The 26,981-nt window shown below is 40.7% G+C and overlaps 1 protein-coding gene across 1 annotated transcript in view; it reads right to left on the bottom strand.

Moving 5' to 3' along the window:
- The window catches only part of wb (wing blister), a 104,845-nt gene extending 79,935 nt beyond the window's left edge, over window positions 1-24,910 (bottom strand). Inside the window, exons 1-2 of the mRNA XM_072302894.1 lie at window positions 24,298-24,910; window positions 631-929 (exon numbers count right to left, since the gene is read on the bottom strand). Of these exons, the coding sequence (XP_072158995.1) occupies window positions 631-929; window positions 24,298-24,367 (369 nt within the window). The 5' untranslated portion in view covers window positions 24,368-24,910. The remainder of the gene's footprint in view (window positions 1-630; window positions 930-24,297) is intronic.
- Between the last annotated feature and the right edge of the window lie 2,071 nt (window positions 24,911-26,981).

Genomic DNA, 26,981 nt, shown 5'->3' with positions numbered 1-26,981 from the left:
AGAATTAGCCTAGGGACACCAGATGCCACGAGCCTCCTGGAAGCATATGTTGGCGATATTAGCGTGGCCAGCGGTATTTCATCGGGAGGGGACGAAGATAGAAAATTCCTGAATATCACAAAAACTGACGATTTTTTGGAAATTTTTCTGGTCGAGGATTGAAATCAGACCTCCTGAACCTCGAGTTAGGTTGCCCCTGCCGCAGCGCAGGTCAATTATTATTGAAAATGAACTTTGCAATCTTGGCCGAAAATAAATCTGACCGGCTGCTGTTGATATAAATTGACAAATTCAGAATAAAAAAATGAGTTAGGAATGAAAAGTTACTGGCTTCTAGGAAGGTGGCTGTTCGCTCATTTTAGATTTGTTTCCACGTTACCCCGATTCGTGCTACTCCGCTGCATAGCTGCCCCCCCCCCCCCCCTCTGCATAAGACCACTTCAATCGGTTATGCATATGGGGAGCAGCAAAGCGGAGCAAACAAATGAGAGGAATCTTCTAGCAAAAGGGACAGTCCTCTCCGGCGTGCAGCAAAGATTATCCCTCTCAACTTTGCGAACGGACTGACTTAGGTTTGCCGACTTTGCCTAGGAGGAAATTTTGATTAGTCTGTGGGCGTGGTGGTAGTACCTGTTTGAAATCGAGGGTGATGGTGACAGCCTCGTACTGGGGGCCCTCCTGGAGGGTGGGGCTCTGCCACCAGGTGGGCTTGGCGTCGAGGACGTTCTTGATCGGGTGGCGCTTGCCCGGGTCCGGGCTCCGGGCGTCGCAGAGGGCGCATTGCGTCTGGCCTCGCGCCTCCATCTTGCAGTAGCTCTCAGCCCCGTGCTCCCCGCACGTCGCGTTCGTCCAAATACTCGCCCGCGCGGCCACGTTGAACAGCGCAGGGAACACACCTGGCCACTCTGCCACTTCGTACCGGTAGTCATCTGAAACAATCAGTAAACATCATCTATACTACATATAAGTTCCGAGACCTCCTAAATTTCCATGATTGGTTACGCTTAGTTCCAGCCAGAGGCGTACGAAAGGGAGCAGGGGACAGTATTTTCCTTACACATAACCCTCTGAATGTAGCTTTAAAAACTATAGACAAAATGTTGTGGTGTGACACGCTCACGCCTCGTGAGCAATAGCAGTCTCGGTCTGTCTATTATTGCCTCTTACATTATTTTATTTTTTCTTTTAAAAATAAGCGGAGAATCCACGGACGGAAACCGTCAAAGGTGTTCGCTCCTGTAGCGGTTAAATGCCTCTGGAGATCGGTGAGATAAACCGGGGGCTTCTTTAAATAACCGTGTCTCTGGAGATTTTATCTGAGTTAGAAAGGCAAAGGTTCTCGTCACTGGTGTGGGTGTTGGCAGCGGCCTTTCTTTTTCCCCGTCTTCCCTCCCCCCTCCCTCCCCGCATTCTTTTACCCCAATTTTCGCGGCTCTGCTTGAGTGACTCTCAGCTTGTCAAACATTATTCTCACTTGAACGCCATCACACCGACGACGGCCCTTCATTCAGAGCCGTGTCACCGAAATGCCTTACACACAGCGATGCAAAATTTCATCAAACTTTATTGAATGAGATTTCACAATGCAGTTTAATAATACTCCTCATTTCCGCAGTGGGTGCCATAAAACAGTGGATCCTTAATTAATTTTGAAAAAATAGTACCATGAGTCAAATTTCGATAGTTCTTGACGAATTCTAGGCTGATTGCTGCAAGTTGCATATACGCAGCCTCTGAAAGCTCGTTGAAACATGCTCCGTCTCTGCCCACACTGTGCGGCCGAATGCTGACATTAAGCAATCTGCATACGTAAGTGCCCATACACATATCTGTATTTCCTTCTGATCTCCTGAATAATCACAATTATCATAGAATTTCAAAAGAATAATAATAATCAAGAATGTAGGACTTTTTTTAGGAATCTACAGCCATCTATAGACCTGAGTTTAAAGTCGAGACTATTATGTTTTATTGTCCGCAGACATCAGAGGGCTGTTGGCACATCCATGCTCCAGCTTTCAAATTTTCAGGGATTAAGGCCGAGTAGAATCTGTTTCTGCAGACCCACTCGTCAGTTCCGTAAACTGCCGCCACCGAGATTCGAACCCGGGACCTATTCTGCCGTGCTAAGGAAAAACGCCGTATGAACATTCGAGAGTTGCCAAATTTCCTTCGATAAAATGTTTATTTTTGAGGAAAGTTATGAATGTTTTTCCTTGAAAATTTCAGGAACTTTAGGTGAAACTGCAAACAAAATTATCTGAAAAATTAGAGGGAAACTTTTTATAATTTTATCAGGAAATTTGTGTTTTATCAACGGATGTTTGGCAACGTCTGAGGGTTCATACGGCGTTTTTCTTTAGCACGGCACCGCTAGGCCAACCTGGCCGGCTTAACCTCAAACCTAAATAAATGAAGGATGTCTCGTTTGTTTTGATGATCGTCATTGTGGCCGGCATTAGTTTAACAAATACTTACGGTCACATTTCACCCATTACTTCACCGGACTGCACGCACGAACTCTGAGGAATGCCAGAATGCGATTGCGATATCTGATCGCGATGGTTGATCAAAAAAGAGTCGCGCCGCTCTATTTTGAAATGCAGCACTTATCAATCGCATCAATTCCTGACTTTGAGCCATTATGAGCTTCCATTTTGACAAGTGGAGACAGCGCTAAAGACTCACGAAGTGCCGTGGCTTGCTTTGCGATGAATCGATTGATCTGCGCCTTTTGAACCAATAGTAAAAGATCGATTATCTAGGGTGTTCGAAAACCTGGACAATCGATTTTTTACTGTAGCTTCATATGGACGTATTTCTGCTAAAAGAAACCAGAGACAGACGGGAAAGAAGGGATGTGCACGTTAGTCGAAGAAAAAATCGAAATTGGAAAGCTAGGGACGTCAGTGGTGACGAAGTCGCCGTCGCGCTCTCTCGTGGGCCGCTTTAATAACTCATGAGCCGTGTCCACAACGTCCTTGGTACATGTTTATGGCTAGGTTTGGTAGAATGTAAAAATCCCGCATTTTCATTTCTCCAAAGGGAAATCACGATCAATTTTACGTCGTCTTTATGCAGTTCTCTAGAGCACACTCCGTCTCTCCCACACGCCTACAGTTCCGTTTAGCAGAAATACGTCCAAACGGGGAAATAATGATGGTCGATGATCCGTGCCTCATCACTGGTCGAAATCTGATCTTGGGTCTTTATTGGTTACCTTTGTTTTGTTTGGCAGGTAGACGGGAGACAGGACAAAATGCAACAACTACATGCTTAGGTACCTGTGTTCTCACACCGCTTCGCTCATCGCCTCTCGCTGACAACCGCTAAAGAATCCTAATCCAATCTCTCCTGGCTCTGCTCACTTAATTTATTACTCCGGGTCTTCGTTCTCCCTCTCTGTCAAATTTCCCGCAATTTTTCCCGCAATTGTACGCTTTGCTTTGACCACCAGCTGCAGCACCTAGTCTTACTCCTTTCTAGAAGTACGATGGTCCGGCACTTAAGACACGATTCATATTCCGAGTTCTGGCGTGGTCCACCTGGCGTCCGATATATCGTATCAGTTAAGTTGAAAATCGCGGCAGATTTTGACTTTTTAACCAGAGTAAGGAAGAAATTTAGTCTTTTAGTATGAGCTTGAAAAAGCAATATTTACAAAAAAAAAATTCCAATATTCAGAAAATTGGAGACAGGATTCTCCGTGGGAAACCCCTTCAGCGTTCGATATAAAGCTTTGATTATTGTACCTATCGAATGCGCGGTTTTTTTTTCTTTAAAAAAATCCTGGTTTTATTTTTCTAGATGTGGACAATTTTTTGGTCGAGAATGAAGATTTGGGCTCATGTACAGAGGCTATCGTCCTTTTTTGGCTGAAATTTCAAAATCTGCCGAGATTTTTTATTCAATCGATGCGATATTTCTCGCGCCGTTTGAGCACGCCAAAATCCGAGACAATCGCCTTCAACTTTTACGTAATGCATTCTGGGTGCGATCGATAATTTTCAAATTCTAACCGTTAGGTCAATTATTTTTAGGAAAATCTGACTTTAAGTCTCTAGATCAATCACTAAGGAATGTTCGTTCACAAAATTATCTTCCAAAATCTTAAAATTAGGTCAAAAAGTACTGTCTTTATTTTACGACCGATTTTAATGTAACGATATTGATGGGTAACAGGAAACAGAACTTTTGACTTTGAATCAAAATTATACAGGGTCTTCAAAAAGTTCAGCTCCCCCCCTGTAACTTTTGAACGGTTGCACCTAGCGAAATGAAATTTTTACAGTGTTCCTAGGTCAATAGGAACTACTTTTGGGCATACTCAAAATTTGGGGGCGGCACCCCCGGGCTGCTGGGCGGACCCCAACTCAAAATTTTCAAATAGCAACCCCCATTTTTTATGGCATTTTCAGAAAGAGGATAAAAAAAGAAAATTTTTGAGCTATTGTGAAGATCTCTACGATTTTTTTTCGCCGAGATATTCGCGATCAAAGTTTAAAATAGGCCTATTTCCAAAAAAATCGTGTGCGCCGACCGAAAAATCCTAGGCAACCAAACTTGTGCTTCAAATGTTCAGAATTACACGCACTTTCAAGAAAAATTGGAAATTTCGACTCTGAACGTCGCAGGCCGCCCCCTCCGGCTACTCCGCGGGCCGCGCTCCCCCCCCCCCCCCCCCCCCATCAAGTAACTACCTGGTGACCCGGGGGCGCTTCTCCGAAAGCTTGATCATGCTCAAGAGTAGGTACCGTGGACTTACCAACACTGTCGAAATTTCATTTGGTTAGGTGCAAACGTTCCAAAGTTACTTGATTGGGGGGGGGGGGGGGGGAGCGCGGCCCGCGGAGTAGCCGGAGGGGGCGGCCTGCGACGTTCAGAGTCGAAATTTCCAATTTTTCTTGAAAGTGCGTGTAATTCTGAACATTTGAAGCACAAGTTTGGTTGCCTAGGATTTTTCGGTCGGCGCACACGATTTTTTGGAAATAGGCCTATTTTAAACTTTGATCGCGAATATCTCGGCGAAAAAAAATCGTAGAGATCTTCACAATAGCTCAAAAATTTTCTTTTTTTATCCTCTTTCTGAAAATGCCATAAAAAATGGGGGTTGCTATTTGAAAATTTTGAGTTGGGGTCCGCCCAGCAGCCCGGGGGTGCCGCCCCCAAATTTTGAGTATGCCCAAAAGTAGTTCCTATTGACCTAGGAACACTGTAAAAATTTCATTTCGCTAGGTGCAACCGTTCAAAAGTTACAGGGGGGGAGCTGAACTTTTTGAAGACCCTGTAGAGGATAATTACAAGCCTGATGATGGATATAGAAACTGAAACTTGGATTTTCCCAAAATTATCCACCTAATGATTGAAATTTTACATAAATCGATCGTGCCCAGAATGCATCGACTTGAAAAGGCGCGCAATATAGACAGACTATACTTTACACACTTTTATACTGGAGTTTGATAATTAGGTACCTTGTCGCTTTTGCGCCATAATCATAAGATGCGTATCCAAGTGTTTCTTGCAATCGAAATCCCTCGTGTTTATTGATTTATCAGTTGATTTGAAAATTGTAATGAGTTAATACAATTAACTTTTGTATATACGTCTATATGTTCTACTCTTATAGTTGGAACCGTCGCGAATCGATAAAATGACTTTCGAAACCCGCAAATCGGAATGTTGAGGATTGCAACAATGACGACGTATCCCTTTAAATCAGCCCATGAGCGCACGGAGGAGCGAGTCTTTTGGAGATTGGAGAGGTCAAACGGAATGTAGAAACTTCCAAAGTTCATCTCCTGGTCAATACGAAGCGTACCTACACTGAAAAAAAAGATTGGTAGAATTTACCGTTCCTACACACTGTATTTCACACATCGTCAATTCAAAGTCAATTCTGCTAGAGGAAAGGTAAACGTAACTGTATGCTGGTATATGTAACCATTCTTCTGGCGGTATTTAAAAATCTCCTTTACTTTTTCAAAGGAGAACGAAAAGATATTATTCCTTGAAGCTTTTGCAGTATTTTCTGAGCGGAGAGAAGAAAAATCACGGCAGTTCTTAAGAATTCCCGTTGAAATGTTTTACATTTAAAACATTAAGCACGGCAAGAAGATGTCTGCAACATCACGAACAGAGATTTGTGTCTGCGAACGTACACCGTCCAGTGGCGTGGCGCGAATTGCGATTTATCGATTGTTATGCCATTTAAACCCGTGGTAAAGAATCGATTATTAAGGTGTTCGCTGCCAACACTCTGTTTATCGATCCTTTTCCATGGGTTTAAATGGCCGATCAATCGATACATCGCAAAGAATGCCACGCCAATGACACCGTCAAATTGTTTAAAAGTGGTACCATTGATTTTCTCATAAAATTCCCGTCAGAAGCATTGTACTCTATGCAGAAGCACCGCCCGCCCCTAACCTTAGTACCGCAGGGTAAGTTGAGAACTTCTGCGGAAAGAGTACAACCTTTCCCTCTCTCCTTGGATCCGTTTGTCTTTTAAACTCTTCAACTATGCCTATTTTTTTGGTAAAATAATTACAGTCCTAACACGAAGATAATAATTTACGGGGAAAACTCCACAACATTTTTTTCAAATCAAAAATAATTAAAAAAACCATATGATGAGATCATCGTGGTTCCTTTTAGGCGAGTAACAACCATGCCAAAATTTAGCAAAATCCGACGGTGTTCGAGGATGGCTGCGCGGTTTTTTTTCATATTTTTTTTTTGAGTTTTATTTTTCTAATTATCGCTCCTTGAACTTTAAATTTCCACCCTAAAATCTCCCGAACGCAGTATTAAAGTTTAGAGGAATATCACGGAGTGTGCGATGAGATGCGACCGATGAGAATGGGTACTCAAGAAAACTCTAAACCTGAACGGCAAGTTGCCGTTCGGCAACTCAGCCCCTCCCCCCCACCCCCCACCTACTCGATCCGTGGCCCGTTGCGGACTAATCCTCGTCCTGCAAACGCGACGTTGTTCCTGGGCAGGGTCCGCTCCATTCTTTGAAGTCCTTTGTCAATACCGGTTTTTTGTTTCTTCCCGAATACCTTTCATCTTGTTCAATGGAATCCTCCAGGTTATACGGCAATGCCTAAAAAATGCCATTCCTGCCACGTACGGCTTTCCCACCGTTGCCACGTTTCCGAGTTTTCTCCGATTCCCATAATTTTCTGACTTCAAAGGGACTTCCTACGGTTTCTCCTTGCACGTGTGTCGGGAAAATCATTTCCGCCAAAGTTATCTGCGCTTACGCTTGATATGAGGTTAAGAGTGCACGTGGTCGCTCGATCATCACCTCAGCGGAGTGAGTCAAGCATTCTAGTCGACCGTAAGGGTTGTTGGGGAGAGTGTTACGTCAAATTTTTACTACCAGTGAAAGGGTAGGGATAAAAGCGTGACGAGAAATGGGGGTCGAGATATCTGAAATTCAGTTTTATGTATCTTATGAACGGCCCTTGGAGGAGCTAATTTTAATCCTGTTTTTCAATCAAAAGGTTGAATCGCACGGTTGACGATTGCATTGTGTGATCTCGATCACATTGTAAAAAAAATTGCTGAATAAAATCTCGACCACAAATAGAAACACAGCACGGTGAATGTAGGTAGCTACATTTTCACTTGAGTTTGGCGCCAAATGTAAAAAAAAAAAAAAAAAAAAAAAAAAAAAAAAAAAAAAAAAAACAGTAGATTTATACAATCTTTATGGTGCTGGTGCAATGTATCAATATTCATGCTAGCTCTACTCACACTATTGGGTGAGCTATACCTGAAAGATTAGTGAATCTATGATCTGTTTTTGTTAGCATCTAAACCAGGATTGGGTAAATGATTCTCTTCCCTCCGTGTACATGAAGTTATAACTTCACAGATGGCCTGTGCTATGAGGTAATAATGTTTTGGCGATCTGACTCTTACAGATCTCCCAAGATATGTAAGGACGCAGCTAGCCAAAAAATTACATAAATTCTCAGCCAAACGCAACCTTGAAATAACAATCACCATTATCAAGTATCTGCGAGGTATCCAGCTCTGGGAGCCAAGGATCATAATGAGCCACATGTTCATTAGAATTGCGCGCAAATACAAAACTCGCATTCAAACGATAATGCTTCGATCTAATTTATGAAATTCAACCATCTGTTTTGTATACGGAGACACACACAAGCCCTAATTTATCCCGGCAATGGTGTGAAATTCGAAGAAATCTGCTTAACCGCGTTATAGCGGTGTATGTAAGGGCCCATCACGGCATAATGCGCCGTATTTGCAGGTTAGCATTGAAGGAGCAACTATTTTAACTCCCCGGAGATAAAATTGCATACCCAGCGAAATGAAGGCACTTTGAGTGAGTCCAGTGATCTGAAGCTACTTGGACGTATTCCTGCCCGTTACCGGACTACTCACCTAAACCCTTTTCACCTAGGTATCGAACTTTTTGCTTCAAACTGTTCACCTAAAAAGTAAACTACATTTTTACTACCTCTTTGTTTTCTTTATCGGGAACTATGGTCACTTACTTTTCTTTCTTTTTCACCCGATGCAAATTCGGTTGTCACTATTTACACATTTATACTAAAATGTATTTATAAATGTATAAATGAGGACTTATCTGTAACAGTAGCGGATGTCGAGTTTTCACATTGTGAGAAAATCGCGTTTGAAGTTTTTGAAGCTTTGCACTTTTCCGCCCGTAGAACCGAGAGGATTCTTATGAAGATTTTCATGAAGAGCAACTCTTCCGGTAAAAAACACACGTTTTACGATATATGTAAGTGAAAAATTGAAGGAGTAACAGCGATTTGATAAAAATGTGACATCCGCTATTTTTACTGCAAACACTTTTTTATGCATGAAACAAAGTTTACAGGAAGGGTAAGGCTGGTGAAACGATTGAAATGAACCAAAAGTAAGTCAATGCTGAGTCATTTAACAAAATTGAACAAGAAACTAAACCGTTTGTAACTAACTGAGGCTAACTGCCTCTAACAACAAAAACAAGGATCAAATTCTAAAATCAGTTAAAAATTCAACAATTCTAGCGAGACGGTCCCGATACGTATAATTTGAGTGTCATCATGGCCGGTGGGCTGGCAGTTATCGCAAGTGGGTTCGAATCTTCGCAGTGTCCTGCCACGCCGGCCGGGGAAAACAGTGGATTCTCACATCCGCTGTTTTTACCAATAGGTATAACATGTTTTTCAGTTCATATCTCGCCGAAAAATTATGCTGGAAATCTGAAACTTTGCACAGGCCTTCTTGGAGGCTCTAGATTTTGAAAAAAGCGTTTGCTCTAAAAATGGCGGTTGTCAGCAACCGCCATTGTTACATATATGTCCTCAAATGTGTAACTAGTGACAATCGAATTTGCATCGGGCGAAAAAGGAAGAAAAGTAAGTAAACTACATTTTGCAACAGGACATTAATATGTTTTTCTCATCGGTTGAATCGCGTATATATATAGAAACACTTATGGCACATATAAATTGGAAAGAGCCATAAATAGTACTTCCTTACTGCAAAATTTAATCCATTAGAAAATTAATTTTCCCCTACTCGTCAGTTCAAAGTATATTTTCGGTCCGCCGATTCAGATTAGTCACAAAATTAATATTCAGAGTGCTTCCAGATGAAGTGATATTTTCAGCATGCTGAATTTTTCAAGAAAATTCCAGAAATTGTGCTTTAAATGAGGAGGGAGATTTTTGGGAAACCAAACTGAAGGTATTACATGGCTGATTTTGAATTTTCCGCGGGTGGAAAGTTCAAATTCACAGGTTCCCTTACAGACTAGAAATATTAATAATATGCAGTTATCAGCTAATTATATACTTTGTAAATAGGTAAAACGATTTCTATGTGCGAATTTTTGATGTGAGAGCAAATCGTCCCTCCTCTGACGTTAGGGCGTATCTCAATTTCCACGTGAGCCCTGTTCTCCATATGGATTACATTTTGAAATTAGGTGACTACAATTTCCGGCTCATTCTTAAAAACACACATCCCTGTGGGTAAACTAATGGCACAAACATTGTTTTTAAACTGAGCCAGCAATTGGTGTTCCAAATTGCAAAATGTAGTCCATATGAGTCCGTATTGCTGCTATCAGGTTACCAGTTTGCCTGGAATTTATACGACCGAAGACAGAGTTTAATTTTGATATTCTCTCATAGAGATGAACTTGCTGATTTTAATCTTAGATTGTAATATTTATTTTTTCTTTATCTGATGGTAAATAGCTGCAATACTTTAACTTTAACGTAAACGTAGAAATAATCATCATGGATCATTATGTTCTCTTAGGATAGTTGTTTATTTCTTTACCCTTGCAGGTAAACAGTTGTGTTAAAATAGGTAATTTTTTCCAATATGGTCTCATATTGGTTTTTTCACCTAAATAGTACTTAATTAATTAATTATCTTTGATAAAGCTGTATCATTTAGAATTCCGGCCGATGATATGTGTTCGCACGAGTTCCGGCGCGTCTTTATTCCATGGAACCCACTTTACTGAAATTAATTACTCTGTCAATTGATGTAAAATGTTGGATTGTTATTATTTCTTGTATCTTATATTTTATGAATAAAGATAAATTCAAAAAAAAAAAAAAAAAAAAAATATGAGTCCGTGTTTTCCGCGGCTCATTTGGAAATGGACGTATTTCTGGCAAACGGAACTGTGTGAATTAAGACATGATCCCTGAGACCCATAAGAATATACCTATGCATAACAGGGCTCACGTCATAATGCACGTGGTTCCGGTTGCCAGAAATACGTCCAAATGTTAGAGAAGCGACGAAATAATGCTTTTATGCCTACTCAGTCTGGTGTCTACTCATCCATTCATGTTTCAATTTCAATTAACGCAATTAACTGCTGCTCGGTTTTACGAGCCCTTAACCTACTGGATACACACTATGGATGATGAAATCAACTGCTTGGCTTCATAAAGAATTAATCAAGATTTTTATGGATGTATGGACTGACGAATTATTTTAACGATAAATGGGACAAGAAGGTGACCAACAAAAGCTATTTTCGGCCAAAAGAAGAATTTCCGGTCAAACATAAGTTAGGTAATCGCTTGGCATTCATGCTCATTGAAATCGCTCCGCGCTAGGATGGTTAGGTAAGGGAGCTTAATCAATGGAGGATACAGGATACAGATTCGTTTCTCAATGAGAAAAGAGATGAAAACGAGAGAAGAAAGAGAGAAGAGAAAACAAAAGACGTAAAAAGAAGGTAAAAAGAGAACAAAAGAAGAAAATAGTGTGTTTCCAACGGGTAAATACCTCAAAAACACACAAATCCAGAGTGGCAGGAAATGAAAAAAAAACTCATGAAAGATTAGATATTTTGAAATATTTCATAAAATTTCACGAGGCTATGAAACTTTTAAAAAATCCCCCCGAAAGCTTTGCAGTCTAATCCCGCGTTACGCGTTACTGTTAGGGTTTTATATTATAGGGTAAGATTAGAAATATTCATTTCGAGCGGGACCGGCCACCCGCATTAAAAAATCAAACAAGACGAAAATTCCTTGATTCTTTTATGTTTCTCTGTATTTTAATTCTACGTAAAGTTTGGTAAACATGACTGATAAGAACGAGTAAAACGACGCCTCTGAACAATTTTGGAGAAGTTTTGATAATTACTGAGCTTGAGCGAATAATCCACGATTCAAGATACATCTTCCGATCGACAGTTCATAAAATGTCATGTGAAATTTTACCACCCTGATACACAAATTTGCAGAATCGTCTCTGGAGCTGGAATTGAGAAAAAAGATCGCGAACATCAATTGAACGGAGGGTGAAGAGAGGGTGTGGTGGGAGGGGAGGCGAGAGTTTATGACAAGCTGCCAAATTATCCACGAGGCGGAGATCGTGGCGTATGCTGGTGGATCAATTTAATTCACTCGTTCGTCACTCTTTATCACCCCTCTTCCCACCCAGCTATTGGAAAAGGGCGGGGGGGATGTCGGAGGGGGGACGTCTAGACGGGGCCCACGCCACGGAACGGCGTACATCTGTTGCACGGCGCCTTCGACGTCATGGCGTCATTGGGGCCGGCCTGCGGTGACGACGGTGTGTGACGTCATTCAAGGGAAGGAATTGCCTCGTTTCCCCACGTGCGGAAATGCAGTATGAAATACCACAGAGTGAATTTTGAAATTATGACTGCGTTCGCAGAGACGGGAACCTTTCATCGACGAAAACTCAAAATTGATTTATGGAGTATGAGGATTCTTTTACTGACATTTAGGGCACATGAGAGTTGAATAAATCGCAGTTATTTAGGTCTAAAGTTTAAAGTCGAAAAAAAACAATGAAACTAATTACATAAAGTACTAAAAAAGGCTACTTCAGCTTACAGATGCCACGTTCAAAGCACGAAAATGTCAGCATTTATCAGGATATTTAGTGGACACTTCATTGATACCTTTGACATATACAATTCAAATATTGTGTGAATCTGGCATATCTTCTTTGTTTGTTTGTGGCCGTAGTGGCCTCATAATTTCTCGTGATCAATCAAAAAGCGGCACACAAGTCACCATGAGAATCGGTCAACTCCTGAACTAGCTGACCAAAAAATTCCTAGACGGCTCATTTTTGAAACGAAGTCCTATTCTAAAGAGGTAAACATATTACTAACCCATCCAAACTCTTGCATAAATCCACGATTCTTGGATGCAGGGTTGTCAAGCATTCATTGGAGGAAGATTATTTGTTCCGATACATTTTTTGAAAAATGTGCAATTTTTCACGTTATTGGACTACTGCTTGAGAACTCCTCTTGGAACTGGAGAGGACTTGGGCTAAAACAGTTTTCTCTCCAGGTTAAAATGGTCCACTTATTCTCCCGAGCGGCGCTTAAATTATTTCGCTGCGATTGAAATTAATTCCAGAATGAGTCGCATCCTCCCCGAAGACCGAAGAAAGATGCTTTGATTTTCTGACGGAGCGCGTATTCGAAACAAAGGCTGATTTGAAAGCGATTTCAGGGAAGATTTAAAGAGGTGCCGTAACTGTGAGGCGGAACATGGACCAGGTTTAGTGGGGGTGGGTCACTTGGTTCAGAGCCCACTGATGCCCAACTCTACCCAAAATTAAAAAAACTCCCGAGCAGCCCGGCGCAGCGCCGGCGCTGCCTTTATAAACTTCTCCCAGTCGTCTCCTTAATTTTATAATCAGGTTGTGTGATGACTCTATTTTTCAACTATGAATTCCACACAAATAATCAGCTCTATTTCAAGAAGAACTGATATGATCATTTTGAATAATAACTTCGATTCAGTAGTCATTGTTTGAATAAAGTTTGAGATTCTCTGAAAACCTTCAGAAACACAAACCTTTGTGAGAATTTAATGAAATTATCGTGAAATATCTTGTGTCGGTGCTACTAAGGGACTCTAAACTATATGCCTCTACTACTCTGAGAAAATTAGCCTCCGGGAAGTGAGGCCCCTTCTCCCATGAAAGGTATAATTTTCTTTATCAATTTAATTATTTGTCATGAAATTACGCAACGCATAGACTGGGATGCTGACTGGAGCAGTTAAGCAGACGCCAGTAGCAACTCCCTGGGGATGGGGAGGGGGTGCGTGGATACCTTTACGGCGCGGCGCGGCGCGGCGGCTGATAAACAGATAAACTGAGAGGTCCTTTCCCAAACCAGGCCGGTTGGTTACTTCGGGAGTCGGACAAGGACCAACGGACAAAAGCTAGGAACTGACGGTCGGTTTTTCAACGCAGAAAACAATAAAACTAAAATCGCCGCCTTCGTCGAGATCTGTATACTGTTAACGGGGGACAGCGTCGTGAAACTCGGCTAATTGAACAGAATGAAGCATCATTACGGTCCGCGGTAATTTTTTTAATTTTTTCCTACAATGTGTAAGACTCCTACCAACGAGCCTCTTAATTTTAACATCATATTTTTACCTGGAACCTCTGCTGAAAAAACGAGGTAAAATTAAATTATTGTAAAATCTAGATAAGTTATTTTTATATAAACCATAGGCACCTCAAGGTTTGAGGAACGGTGGTATTGCAAGTATTTTTGATTAGTTAGCAAGATTGGCAGATTATGGAATATAACTTGCCAGCAAGCACCTTGTGTAGAATGCGACGAACACGAAATGCATTTCGTCATACAGCATGGATGCAACTATTCGGGCTCCATGGATGTTCGTGTTGCATACGCATGGAAGTGAAGGCACTTTGCGCTGAGCACTTGTTTTCCCGAGGTGTCCGACTAAGCCGCATTCGTCGTTATGAGATCCGTAAAAGTAGGCGTGACGAGCTTTGCTATGAATCGATTGTTCTGCAATCTAAAACTTTGGAAAATAATCGATTATCAGGAGAACACCTTGATAATAGATTACCTTAGATGAAAATGGTAACATACCGATGCCGATAATCGATTATTCACGCTTCATTTCTGGACGCAACCTACATTTCAGGAGGGGAAAACTAAGAACATATTATGTGCGCGGTTTAGAATGACGAACAGAAACCGTGGTAATTCTAGCATTTTTAGCTGAGGTTTGATACCTTTGACGGAAAGAGTCGGTTATCTGTACTAAAATATTCAATTTTCATATCGACGGCGCGAAACATTCATACCATTTATCTCGGTTCGCAACGTTGCAGACTTCCTGTCATAGTTTATTTTTTAATTTGGAAACTTCTCAACGTTAAATTTTTAAAAATCTCTCGATTTCCACCTCGTCGCGAAAAATATTCTATGCAAACTTCAAAAACTCCTGTTAATTGGTTCTTCGTCAAAAAAGTGAAATAAGATGGGAGCAGAGATTTGAAAACACCGCAACGAAGATACGCGGTTTAGATGTTTCACCGTCGATATGCTTTCATCCTCTGTGCAAAACTGACACATGTCAGAACCCTATTCCACGAAATCGCGTGCGTCGTGCGACAGACGGCAGCGTCGGGGCGAGGGGGGCGTGCGTCGCGACGCTTTCGGGGCCGGGGCCGGCGCCTGGGAGCCAGGGGGTGGCCCCGCACGGAGAGCGGAGGGGTTACCGGGCGACGACTCAAGCGGACTTATTTTTATCCGCACCGAAAAACCATCCTCAAGAGCTTCATGTCGCCTCCCTCTCACCAGTGGCGAGGCGTCAATGATCCATCATCGATATCTCCCCATTTGAAGCCATGCTAATGAATCGATTAATAAGGTCTTAGTTCCCGACGCCCTGTTTATCGATACTTTTCCATAGGTTTAAATGGCATATCAATCGATGTATCGCAAGGCCCGCCACGCCACGCCACTGCCTCTCACCCCGATCGCCCTCTCGACCGCTCCACCTTTCAGCTCCTTCGTTCATTCGCACCGTCCGCGTCGCCGATTTATTTTTATTTTCATTTTTATTTTAGTCCACCCCTCATTCCTCCCATTTCCCTCCTCCCTCCGATAAACTCTCCGTGTCTTCCATAATAGACTGAGTTCATAAGAAGAAAAAAAAAAAAAAAACCGAATTAATAATGAAGTGTTCAACTGGAAGCCAACCTAAAGTTCTGGTATAAAAGATAAGGTAAGGCGCAGACGAAAATCAAGTAAATATTCCCTCTGAAATTTTTCTTCATTACGGTATGTGTTTTCTAACAATCCTCATAAACATATTCACTACAATTTTGCATACCCATGCCTGAGGAATTCCTCCCCAGAAAATAGGATCGGATGAAAATGTTAGCTATGTATTGAAGTCGAAAGGGGATTTCACGAAGCCCCAAAAATATTGGGAGGCGACCCGAGAAATTTTGACGACTTCGACGGGAGCAAACGCGAGAGCGGGGTACAAATGACCGTGCGAAGCCACAAAGAGAAAACCAGAGTGCAACGCCTAAAAGTAAACGAAACCTTTCTTATTTTTTAAACTACCGAGGAACGCCGAAGGCTCGAATCTGGTCGAATTTGGCAAATCCTTCTCCACCGTTCGCCACACTAGGAAAAAATTTCGTGAGAATCAGCCTGATAATTTTAATGGTAAGTACAAGAAATCGCCTCTTTTTTCAAAATACAAAAATTACGACTGATGGCGGTAAGCAAGACAGTCATATCTACATTGCAGTGTGCCAAAATTTCATCTCCTGTTTTAATTTTTTGGAAGAACAACCAACATTTTTGCTTAACCTTTCGTGAAAATAATTTATATAGGTGCAAGAAAATGTACAACAATAATGGGGATAGTGGTTCGTTTTATAGTTTTAAATTGGAAATTACGTTTTCCAGCACCGCAATATAGCTGTGACTATTTTGCTGCGCGCTGTCCAACCTGAAATGTTGACCCAATGTTTTTTTAGAATATGGAGAGTTCAACATTGAGGAACCGGTACTTTCAAATAACTTCATATTCCTCCATTCTACGTTCCATTTTGTCTGAATATATCGCATTTGTATCAACAATCTCTGCATAATTTTTCAACCGTAATCGCACTTTTCTCGAAATCATTGTAATTTCAAGCGTGTGCTCCGGACGTTCGGAGAAACTGCCGCAAATGCCACTAATGGAATTTATACACCTTTTGTACGATATAAATTCTACGCGCAAAACAACACAACTTAATCTGGCTGGTTGAGATCTAGCTGCGGCTCAACAATTTGCTGGATTTTAACTCCATCCTCCGTGGCAGAGCCTACTCTATCATCGGGGCTCATGTTGGTTTTTAAATCATATAATTCACAAAAAAATTTAATTTAATTCTAGAAAAAGAGGATTAACCGTCGGCAAGGAAGCCTGAGGAGACGCCACCATAATAGTAGGCAATGTTGCCGTTTTGAAGAGAAACGTCGGAATCGGATCCAGCAAAATTTATTCCGATGAAATATGAAATTTTCCGAAAACGTGTTCTTTTTTATTTATTTATTTTTTTCCAAAATGTATGAGGTATTTTATTCGTGATTTATTCTGGTATAGATATGAGAAAAAGTATTGATAACTTTTCTCACGAATGCCTGACAAGTGATCTACCGTTGTAAATTTCTTAACATCGGAATTTGGAATACTCATATGTTTAGTGGTGATTCTTGTAAAATGGCGACATGAATTTCCCTCAATTTAACTTGTAGTAAATAGATTCTTAGTAAGGCTTCGTCTAAAATCGATAAATATACAGGGTGGGCCAGAAGTTCCAGGACGGTCGGCTAACTTTTGAACGGTTCGAGATAGAAAAGTGAAACTTTGGGAATGTTCCTATCTCAAAGGGGACCATATTATGGGGGAGTCAAAATTTTGGTCCCCCCTAAGGGAGGGGGCGGGGGGCCCCCAACTTTTTTTTTCCAATGGCAACTCCTATCTTGTGATACCTCACTCGAAAGAGCATAAATAACTAAGAATTTTGGCGCAAACCGCAGATCAATATCTTAATTTTTGACCGAGTTATGATAGGTCAAAGGTCAAATTTGACCTATTTTCAAAAAATCACAACTCCGGTTCAAATTATCGTAAAGAAAAAAATAAAACTGGAAAATTTACTAATTGTGTTCGCTTTCTTTTAAAAATTGCAGAAATCACTTCGAACTAATTTTAAGGGGGGATTCGGACCCCCAACTACGTCAATTCAAAGGTCATTCAATTATCCCGTGAAATAAGCCAATTTCCCCTAGATTTGCCTCCACATTATCTCAGTAAGGTCAAAATCAGTTCAACATTACGTTAGGCAAGCCCCCAAATTTCAGGAAAAGTTAAAAAAAAACAATTTAAACGGTCAAATTTAATTACCTTAAATTGCGTTTTTTTTTACTTTTCCTGAAATTTGGGGACTTGCCCAACGTAATGTTGAACTGATTTTGACCTTACTGAGATAATGTGGAGGCAAATCTAGGGGAAATTGGCTTATTTCACGGGAAAATTGAATGACCTTTGAATTGACGTAGTTGGGGGTCCGAATCCCCCCTTAAAATTAGTTCGAAGTGATTTCTGCAATTTTTAAAAAAAAGCGAACACAATTAGTAAATTTTCCAGTTTTATTTTTTCCTTTACGATAATTTGAACCGGAGTTGTGATTTTTTGAAAATAGGTCAAATTTGACCTTTGACCTATCATAACTCGGTCAAAAATTAAGATATTGATCTGCGGTTTGCGCCAAAATTCTTAGTTATTTATGCTCTTTCGAATGAGGTATCACAAGATAGGAGTTGCCATTGGAAAAAAAAAGTTGGGGGCCCCCCGCCCCCTCCCTTAGGGGGGACCAAAATTTTGACTCCCCCATAATATGGTCCCCTTTGAGATAGGAACATTCCCAAAGTTTCACTTTTCTATCTCGAACCGTTCAAAAGTTAGCCGACCGTCCTGGAACTTCTGGCCCACCCTAGATTATATTACTTACATTTAAATGGGCAAAATCTGGCGCAAAACCGAATAGTAACGCTTATTTGGACAAAAGGCAATACTAGTGTAAACTGTGCCATTTTTGACTCATTTTAGAAGATTACGTAGTATCGCGTCCAAGATATTTGACTCCATTCTCATCCTTGATATACCTACTTGCCTGCTCATCTCGTCCGAGATCTTGGACTCCATGCTCATCGCTAAACTTCTCACATCCTTGATTGAGCATGGAGTCCAAAAGCCAGCAGACGTTCCTTGGTTTTAAAGTTCATCATGACAGAACATCGTGTACTTCGCTTATCTAATCTAACTTGAACTAACTTAACCTAACCTTAACTAACATAACCTAATCTTACCTAACCTAACCCAACCCAACCTGACCTAACCTAACCTAACCTAAGCAATGCACAATTTTTTTCAAGGACACATTTTTTCGCCTTTATTTCACAAAAATTGTCCTAATACATTTTTGGATCCTATGCTCGTGTATTGTCAGAGAATACCTGCATCCCACGATTTTGGACGCTATGCTCACTTCGATTTTTCGAAAAAAATCATTCCTAGTTAAAGTGAGCATGGATCTTGGACGTGATGAGCAACCGAACATACAGGATTATCCAAAAGTCACTGACCACCCCTGTAACTTTTTTCCTAATTGAGATAGAAGTTTGAAACTTTGGCAATATTTCTCAGTCTGAAGTAGCAACTTTTCGGTCCCCCCAACATTTTGAGGGGCGGCCCCCCTAAGGAGGGCGGGGGCTAACTTTTTTTTTTCAAATGGCGACCCCCCTTTGTGATACCTCATTCGAATGATAATAAAAAAATCAAATTTTGGGCGGAAACCGCAGGTCAAAATGTTGAGTTTTGACAAAATGGCGGCCGGTCAAAGTTCAAAATGGCGGAAATCTGACATCTCCGTTGTGTATTGACGGATTGGCGTTAAACTCGGAATCCTAGAGTGTTTCGAGACGAGAAAAACGATTCTGGCATTGGTTTTCCAGAAAAGTCAGTCTTTTTCAAAATGGCGGCCTAGAGCGGGAAGTGGATATTTAGGCTGCTTATCGTTGGATTTGTATGAAACTTGGTATCCGGGGGTATTTCGGCACGAGAAGAACGAATCTTCATTGGATATCTGAAATTCCGACAAATTTCAAAATGGCGGCGAAAAAATGGCGGGAAATCAGTTTTACTGCTGTTTACCGATGGATTTGAATGAAATTCGATATCGATCATTCAGTATTTCAAGAATCTAATGAAAGATTCTTTTTTATCGAGCCAATGAAATTTATCGGAATTTCAGATATCCAATGAAAGATTCGTTCTTTTCGTGCCGAAATACCCCCGGATACCTAGTTTCATATAAATCCAACGATAAGCAGCCTTAATATCCACTTCCCGCTCTAGGCCGCCATTTAGAAAAAAACTGACTTTTCTGGAAAACCAATGCCAGAATCGTTTTTCTCGTCTCGAAAACCCTAGGATTCCGAGTATAACGCCAATCCGTCAATACACAACGGAGATGTCAGATTTCCGCCATTTTGAACTTTGACCGGCCGTCATTTTGTCAAAACTCAACATTTTGACCTGCGGTTTCCGCCCAAAATTTGATTTTTTTATTATCATTCGAATGAGGTATCACAAAGGGGGGGTCGTCATTTGAAAAAAAAAGTTAGCCCCCGCCCTCCTTAGGGGGGCCGCCCCTCAAAATGTTGGGGGGACCGAAAAGTTGCTACTTCAGACCGAGGAACATTGCCAAAGTTTCAAACTTCTATCTCAATTAGGAAAAAAGTTACAGGGGTGGTCAGTGACTTTTGAATAACCCTGTATATAGCTGTGCATGGAGTCCAATATCATGGACGCGATGCTACATTACCTTTTAGAAACAACACGATTTTGTTTTTCTATTCATGCAGGTGCATAGTCATGCAGAAATAGATCCCTATAGCACTTTTTCAGCCATTTTACATCCATGTAAATGGGTAGAGCCAAGTGTTGCCAGATGTCAACCTCTAGACACTGCACACTGCAGAGTGCACACTGGCGCACAGTAATGCAAGTCGATTAGTGAGATCGGACATGATGTGGAAACTTTAAGCTAAAGAGGACTACTTTTTTCAATAGGGAGGCACTATTTTTGGCTCATTCATAAAACACCTATCTGCATGAAGAATCAAATGGTACCATGTTTCTCAATTGGGTTAAAAATATGATGGCTACTTTTTGCTTCAAACATGAATGTATGAAAAACAATGAGAACTCATGAAAAAAAAAAATGCATCGGATTTCTCGTGAAATTACAGTTGTAAATACTACACTTCAGACTTGAAAATGGAACGGAAGAAAAACATCAAGTTTTGCAGTTTCAACCAAAATTTTATGTTCGGTCTCTTCCCACAACTTGTCTCAGTGCGCGGTATTTTCCAGAGCACAGGGGCATGAGATGAGATTACGGGCTCGAATGAGGTTGGAACAATGAGGATTGGCGTGGGTGAGCGGCTGGAACCCGGGCACCGGGCGATTGGGCGCCGTAAACAGGACAGGGTGTGCTGGAACAAAGTATCCACCTTGAAAACCCTTTGAAAGAATTCTAGTATCGAAAAACGCCGAAGCACGTGCTCAATATTTTTAAGGGGGACATTTTTTCCGCACATTTGCATTTATGGGCCCCCTTGGAGGATTCGGATTCGTTCCAAAGATACTCAAGGTGAATATTATCTTTCGGCACACCCTGTAAATCGGAAAAGGCCAATTATTCATGCTCGAAGCACGAGACCGGCTGAATATGATCCACTGGATCTTGATAAATAAATTTATTCTACCCACAATCAGTGTCAGCACCCTTTCGATGGGCTTTCGAGAGGAGTTAAGTTAATCCGTTTCACCGATTTCAAAACAATCATTTAAGAGACTCTTTGTTCTTATACAGTTGGCATATCACTGGACGTCCAAGTGAAGGGGGGGGGGGGATCATCCACTGCAGGAAAACTGTGCCACTTTTTGATTGGTCTACGAGTTTTTAGGCGCATGATGCCGTTACAGCCTTAAATAAACAAACAAGATGGCGATTCACGGTATCATGGATAAGAGGGACAAATTGAGGAGCTTTCCGGAAAAAGGGCACATGGCAAAAAATTGCGTTTGAGAGAAATGCATGGGAAGTTTTGATGATTACTATATGGCCATTGACAGTCACTTTCGTTCGAAAGCAGGAGTCCAAGCTGCGATGAAAGGTACCATCAGTGGCCAGAAATTAATGATGGAAACTTAAAATACATGTTTCTCAAACGCTATTTTTTGCTATGTGCCCTTTTTCCGGAAAGCTCCTCAATTATAGACAAAAATTTTGATTGTACGGACATGCATTACAATTTATTTTTCATTTTTTTCTCTCGATTTTATTCATTTTTCGCGGCACGATTATTCCTTCAGTAGCAATTTGTGACAAGCGTCTTTAAATTTGAACGTTGCAACTTTTTGTAACAGTGGTTGAACCAACAAAGCACAAAAACTTTTCATTAATTTTTGAGGAAATTCATTTGAACTTGATATGTGGGAGAAAACGTTTTGCACTTTTTTCGATACAAATTAAAACATTTTCAAAAACCGGTGGTTTTTTTCAGTTTTTGAAAAAAATTAATTTGAATCGACAAAAGTGTCCACAGTGCCGAAAAGAGTTAGAAAAATTAAGCAGTATGCTACAACGTAGTGAAAACGTTTGGATTATATTGAGTGAGTAAGGAAACTTTACATAAAACAAATTTTTCTTTTGGGTGGTCGAAGTGTCATCCTCCTTCAAGATAGGAGCGTGATCTTCCGCATGTCATTGTCCAATAAGTCAGCAGCCCGACCACAGACTTTGACTTCCATCGATATTGATAGAACTCAGTTCCATTCCAATGGGGTATTCCATTGGAATGGAACTGAGTTCTATCAATATCGATGGAAGTCAAAAGTCTGTGGTCAGGCTGCAGGTGAGAAATTTAAAATTTAGAAAAACTCGAGTACCCACGAAAATCACCCGGGAGACACTGTGAAAATAGATAATAGCCTTCATCACAAGATTACATGAGATGTGTTTAACCTCAAACTCGCATGCTCGCAACAGCCATCTTGTTTGTTTACTTACGGACGTAAGAACATCGGATCAGCCTTTTTTCTCGCGACCAATGAAAAACCGGCACAGAAATGGCTATAATCTGTTTATAAATGTATTTTATATACTATAGGCGCAGGCGATAGGAAATCTACATGTTTGGAGGTGCCACGGTAGGGGAGGAATGTCCTCAGCAAGATGGGGTCGGAGCGTCCGTTTAGGATGCGATTTTGAAGGGAAGAATCACTTTAATGGCAGGCACTAGGCAACAGTGCACCAAGACAAAAAATAACACCGAAGTTCGGTTGACATGTGTAAAGTGGAACACAAAGTAACCCAAACCTTCTGTTAACTCTAAGATTTACATTATTTTCTTTGCTAAATTAAATGCAAACTGTGCCGGAATTAACAACTTGGATTCGTCTGTGTTTCATTTCCTATTACAAGTAACGAAATACCTATCCAATGAAAATACAAAGGTATTATCTCTGTGATAACTGATGTTCCCAAGAAAAAACATACCTAGGCATCCCTAGTAGCAATGGCGCGTAAAAAAATTCTACAAAAAGTTGTCAAAACAATGTAGAAAACTTGTAAATTTTAAGAAAAAAACTTTTAAATTCTCGTTGTAAGAAACCATATTGGGGAATTCTATTAAATAAAAAAGGAGAGTTACTTTAATTAAAAGAAAACGTAACATTAACGTAAAAATTAACAAACTATACCTATCCTCAATTTTTATGGCCTGCAACTTTTCCTTTTATATTTTTCTGTTCACCACATTTTCCCCTCGTTTTTGCCCGCAGGAAGTTTATAAAAAAAAAAAAAAAAAAAAAAAAAAAAAAAAAAAAAAAAAAAAAAAAAAAAATATGTAAAAAAATTTACTTAAAATTTAATTAAAACAATTTACTCAAACTTTTTCTTCAAGTATATATAAAAAAGCCCCAAAACGGGTTTCCGGGTACGAATCTTTCAAGAGTTTTTACGTAATTATCAAGTGGTTTTGAAGTAAATTATAAGTTCTCTGAACATTTACGAGTTTATTTTACAACTTTTCTCAACAGCCACTGCTACTAGGGATTCAGTCTTACAGTGTGGCCAGAAATTTTTCATAGTAGGGGAGGGGGGTCAGTGGGTCAAAAATTGCTCATGGTAGGGCGGTCCAATTCCTGTCAATTCCGAAAGACGACGTTTTTTTGGGAAGTCTTTCAGTCAAGTGGGGAATGCTCAGACCTCAGGGACGCACCAATGAATTTTAGTCTCCAAAGTTTTTAACTCTGAGAGAATCCGTTCGGCGCGTTTGCAGTTTTAAGGCTTTACGGTGTGAGAAGTTTTTTGTTGTTAAATTTTTGCACTTAGTTTCAGAATTTTTTTTCTGCCTGCTTACTATATGTATCACACCAAAAGCCATACTTACATATAGTTTCTTATACAGTTCCGATACCGACAGGTACTCAATTTTTCCTTCGAGGTGCCCGCAAGAACCCTCATCTCCTTTATTTCCAGCAAAAATGTTGTTGGAATGACCTCAGTTTGTTTGACAATATCTTGAGTTTCCTAATTGTCTCATTGCTTTTATGTTTTCATTTGCTATTTTTGAATATTAAAAATCGAGCGACATTTCGCTTTGAAATGGTATGGATATTTTCTTTACATTCAAGGAAAATCCATACCTACTACACATTTTTACGTCGGTGTCATATATAGTGTAAGAGAAGAGGAAGGGAGGAGGAGGAAACGAGGCAACATTTCATCGAGTTAGGGTGATTTTGGTTCGATCAGGCATTTACGAATAACCCTAGAAAAGGGAAAGAGGGTTGAAAGAGGGAAACTTACCCTGCTTATTGTGTAGTGATAATCCGTTTGCCAAACTGATGATACACACGAGGGCACAATGCACTATCATATTAACAACCGTAGTAGGAACTATGAACACAGACACTAGGATATTAAACACATGAATCACACATGAGGAAATTCTCAGAGAATCGCGCACTTTCACTCGCGGAACGCGCGTTTTTTCTTAACGCGGATGACTCGACCCGGAGTTTTCCGGCGGCGCACCAGGGACAGCCCCATTTCCCGGCAGGGTTCTCACTCGTTCGACGGGGATACGGCTATAGCGGGGATTTTTTATTAGGTTACGGGCAACATGTGAAAATTCCCAAAGCGGGGTATAGACTGGGCAACTCGCAGTTCGGGGGTGGTTTCGAGGGGATGACAGGATGACGAAAGAATTCACACGTGTGATGAGGACGCGATGCTAACCGGCATCGGAGGACCAACAAGTAAACTGGAGGGTGATGACGCGATCTCCTGGGCTCCAGGAATCCACTCACCGCGAGACGAGAGGAGTCTTCTGGGTCCCGATTCCCGTACCGGAGGCTGTGATTAGTGCGCTCTCTGGCGGACACAGACGAAACCAAGGCGGCTATTCACCAATCGCTGTCTTGCCGCGCGCCGCGCGTTTGAATGAAGTAAAGAACCGATGTAGGGAGAGTATTGCCATGCCTGTGCCGCTCTCTGATTGGTTCATCAGTTGTAGGCTTCCCTCAGGGCTTGGTGACCCAATGGTAATAGGGATCTAGAAGCAAAGTGGGTACTCGATACCCCCTTCTCACGGCAGAGAACAATAGAATCTCCCAGCCATGCAGCCAACGAGAGTCTCGGATTGTGGCCTAGGGGCGATTTTGTTTCAGCATTACACGAGAGTGATGACATCAAAGTGGTGTTGTTGATGCATGGTCCCGCCTACCGTCATGCTCACAGGGAGCTCTAGCAGTCGTGAACATTACATACCGGCGGGAAATATGAAAAATACTTTATAAAATAGAAATTATAAGTTGAAAACTTCTCAGAAGAAGATGGAATGAGTATTGCGGGAAAATTCTTTTCAATAAAGAATATTGCATCCATAAAATATCTTACAAAGTATGAAAATTATAATTTAAAACCTTATTAAAAATCACCACAGGCACTCTAATTTTTATGCCTAATTAGTGAGTTTTATCAATGAAAATATTATAAACATTACTGTAGTAAAATTTATCGTAAAAAACAAGTACAAATACCAATTTTTAGGTAATTAGGAAATGATACAGCACGACAATCGCCGCGTGAGAAAATGTTCGTAGGTTTTTTATGCAGTATTCATTATTTTCAATTGGTCTAAAACGTTAGATGCAATCACTGAAGAGGTGATCTCCCCGGCGGGATTGGAGCCCCTGCCTCAATGTTTAGTTTTATTGCCATCTGACAAGCGGTGAACTAGACGACTCAGCCACCACGGCAAATCTTTTCATCACTGCCCGGAAAACTGTCTTTCGCTCAGGTAACTTTACCGGAGAACATTTCTATCGCAAAATTGGCCGTGAGATGACCATTATGAAAAAAGAAGTAAGGAAGGTGGCTAAAATCACGCAAAACGAACGATGATCAAAACTGCGCAGAAATAAATTGCATTGATAATGTTAGTGAAACATGGCTACAAACCGGCGCGGCACGGCGAGTAAATACGGAGCACATAAGTTGTTTTAAAACTTCAAAAAATTGAAAGAGACGCTGGATGTTGGAACAATCTTAAAAGAAAAACAAAGAACTCGTGAGTATTTATACGTCATAAACACCAAACTTCTCTAGTAAGACAGGATCCAGTGGGATTAGAGAAGGGAATAAAAAAGAAAATACAAGGTTTGGTACTATTCTTCATGTGTTTTGCGCGTTTAATGTGCTACTTTGTGAGGTTGCGAATTGCAATGCAATTTTCATTGGTAGACGACAGCATGATAAAATGCCTTCATTCGTCGTGGATGCAACAGAGTATACAAGGTACCATCCGATACATCACTGCGCTGCGTTGTGCAACAGTGCCGCGGTGCCACGACCTCACGACCAACGTTCGTCGTCCAGCCGCTCCATAAATATGTCCTACAAAACACGGATGTACGATTTACAGATACCGCTTCCTTTACGTCTAGCGGTATTAGAGTCCCTGGAAGAGATTTCAAAGAGATGAACTAGAAATACCTTTGTAATTTTTTTTTTTTTTTTTTTTTTTTTTTTTTTTTTTTTTTTTTTTTTTTTTTTTTTGGAGACCCATGTTTGATTTTTAGCGTGCCTTTTAATGATATGTAGGCACGCTTTTGATTTCATTCAGCAACATGTATTCCATGTAAATTAAAAATTCATATAATGCTGAAATGGCTTTTTAATATAAACGTCTTTCACTGTATTTGCTTTTTTCCCCCCTTGGTCATCATATCCTTTTGTCCTATTTCTTAGATTTTGAAAAAATGCTTGTCTTCGAATGTTCGATTAAAGTCTCATTTTTTAAAAGTTCTTCTATTATTTATCACACAATTAAATTTGATTTAAAATTGAATTTTTATTCGTGTATTTTGTTCTACTTCAGTTTAAAAAGAAAAAAAATACCATCGAAAATTGTAATGCAGTAGCGTGCCCATGGGTACGTTACTGCGACACTATTGTATTCTACCCAAATATTATAGGGTTTTTGGGCT

The sequence above is a fragment of the Bemisia tabaci genome, chromosome 7 (genome assembly GCF_918797505.1).
Source record: "Bemisia tabaci chromosome 7, PGI_BMITA_v3".
Classification (NCBI taxonomy): domain Eukaryota; kingdom Metazoa; phylum Arthropoda; class Insecta; order Hemiptera; family Aleyrodidae; genus Bemisia; species Bemisia tabaci.
The sequence above is the reverse complement of the archived record's forward strand: the minus strand, read 5'-3'. Positions and strand labels throughout refer to the sequence as shown.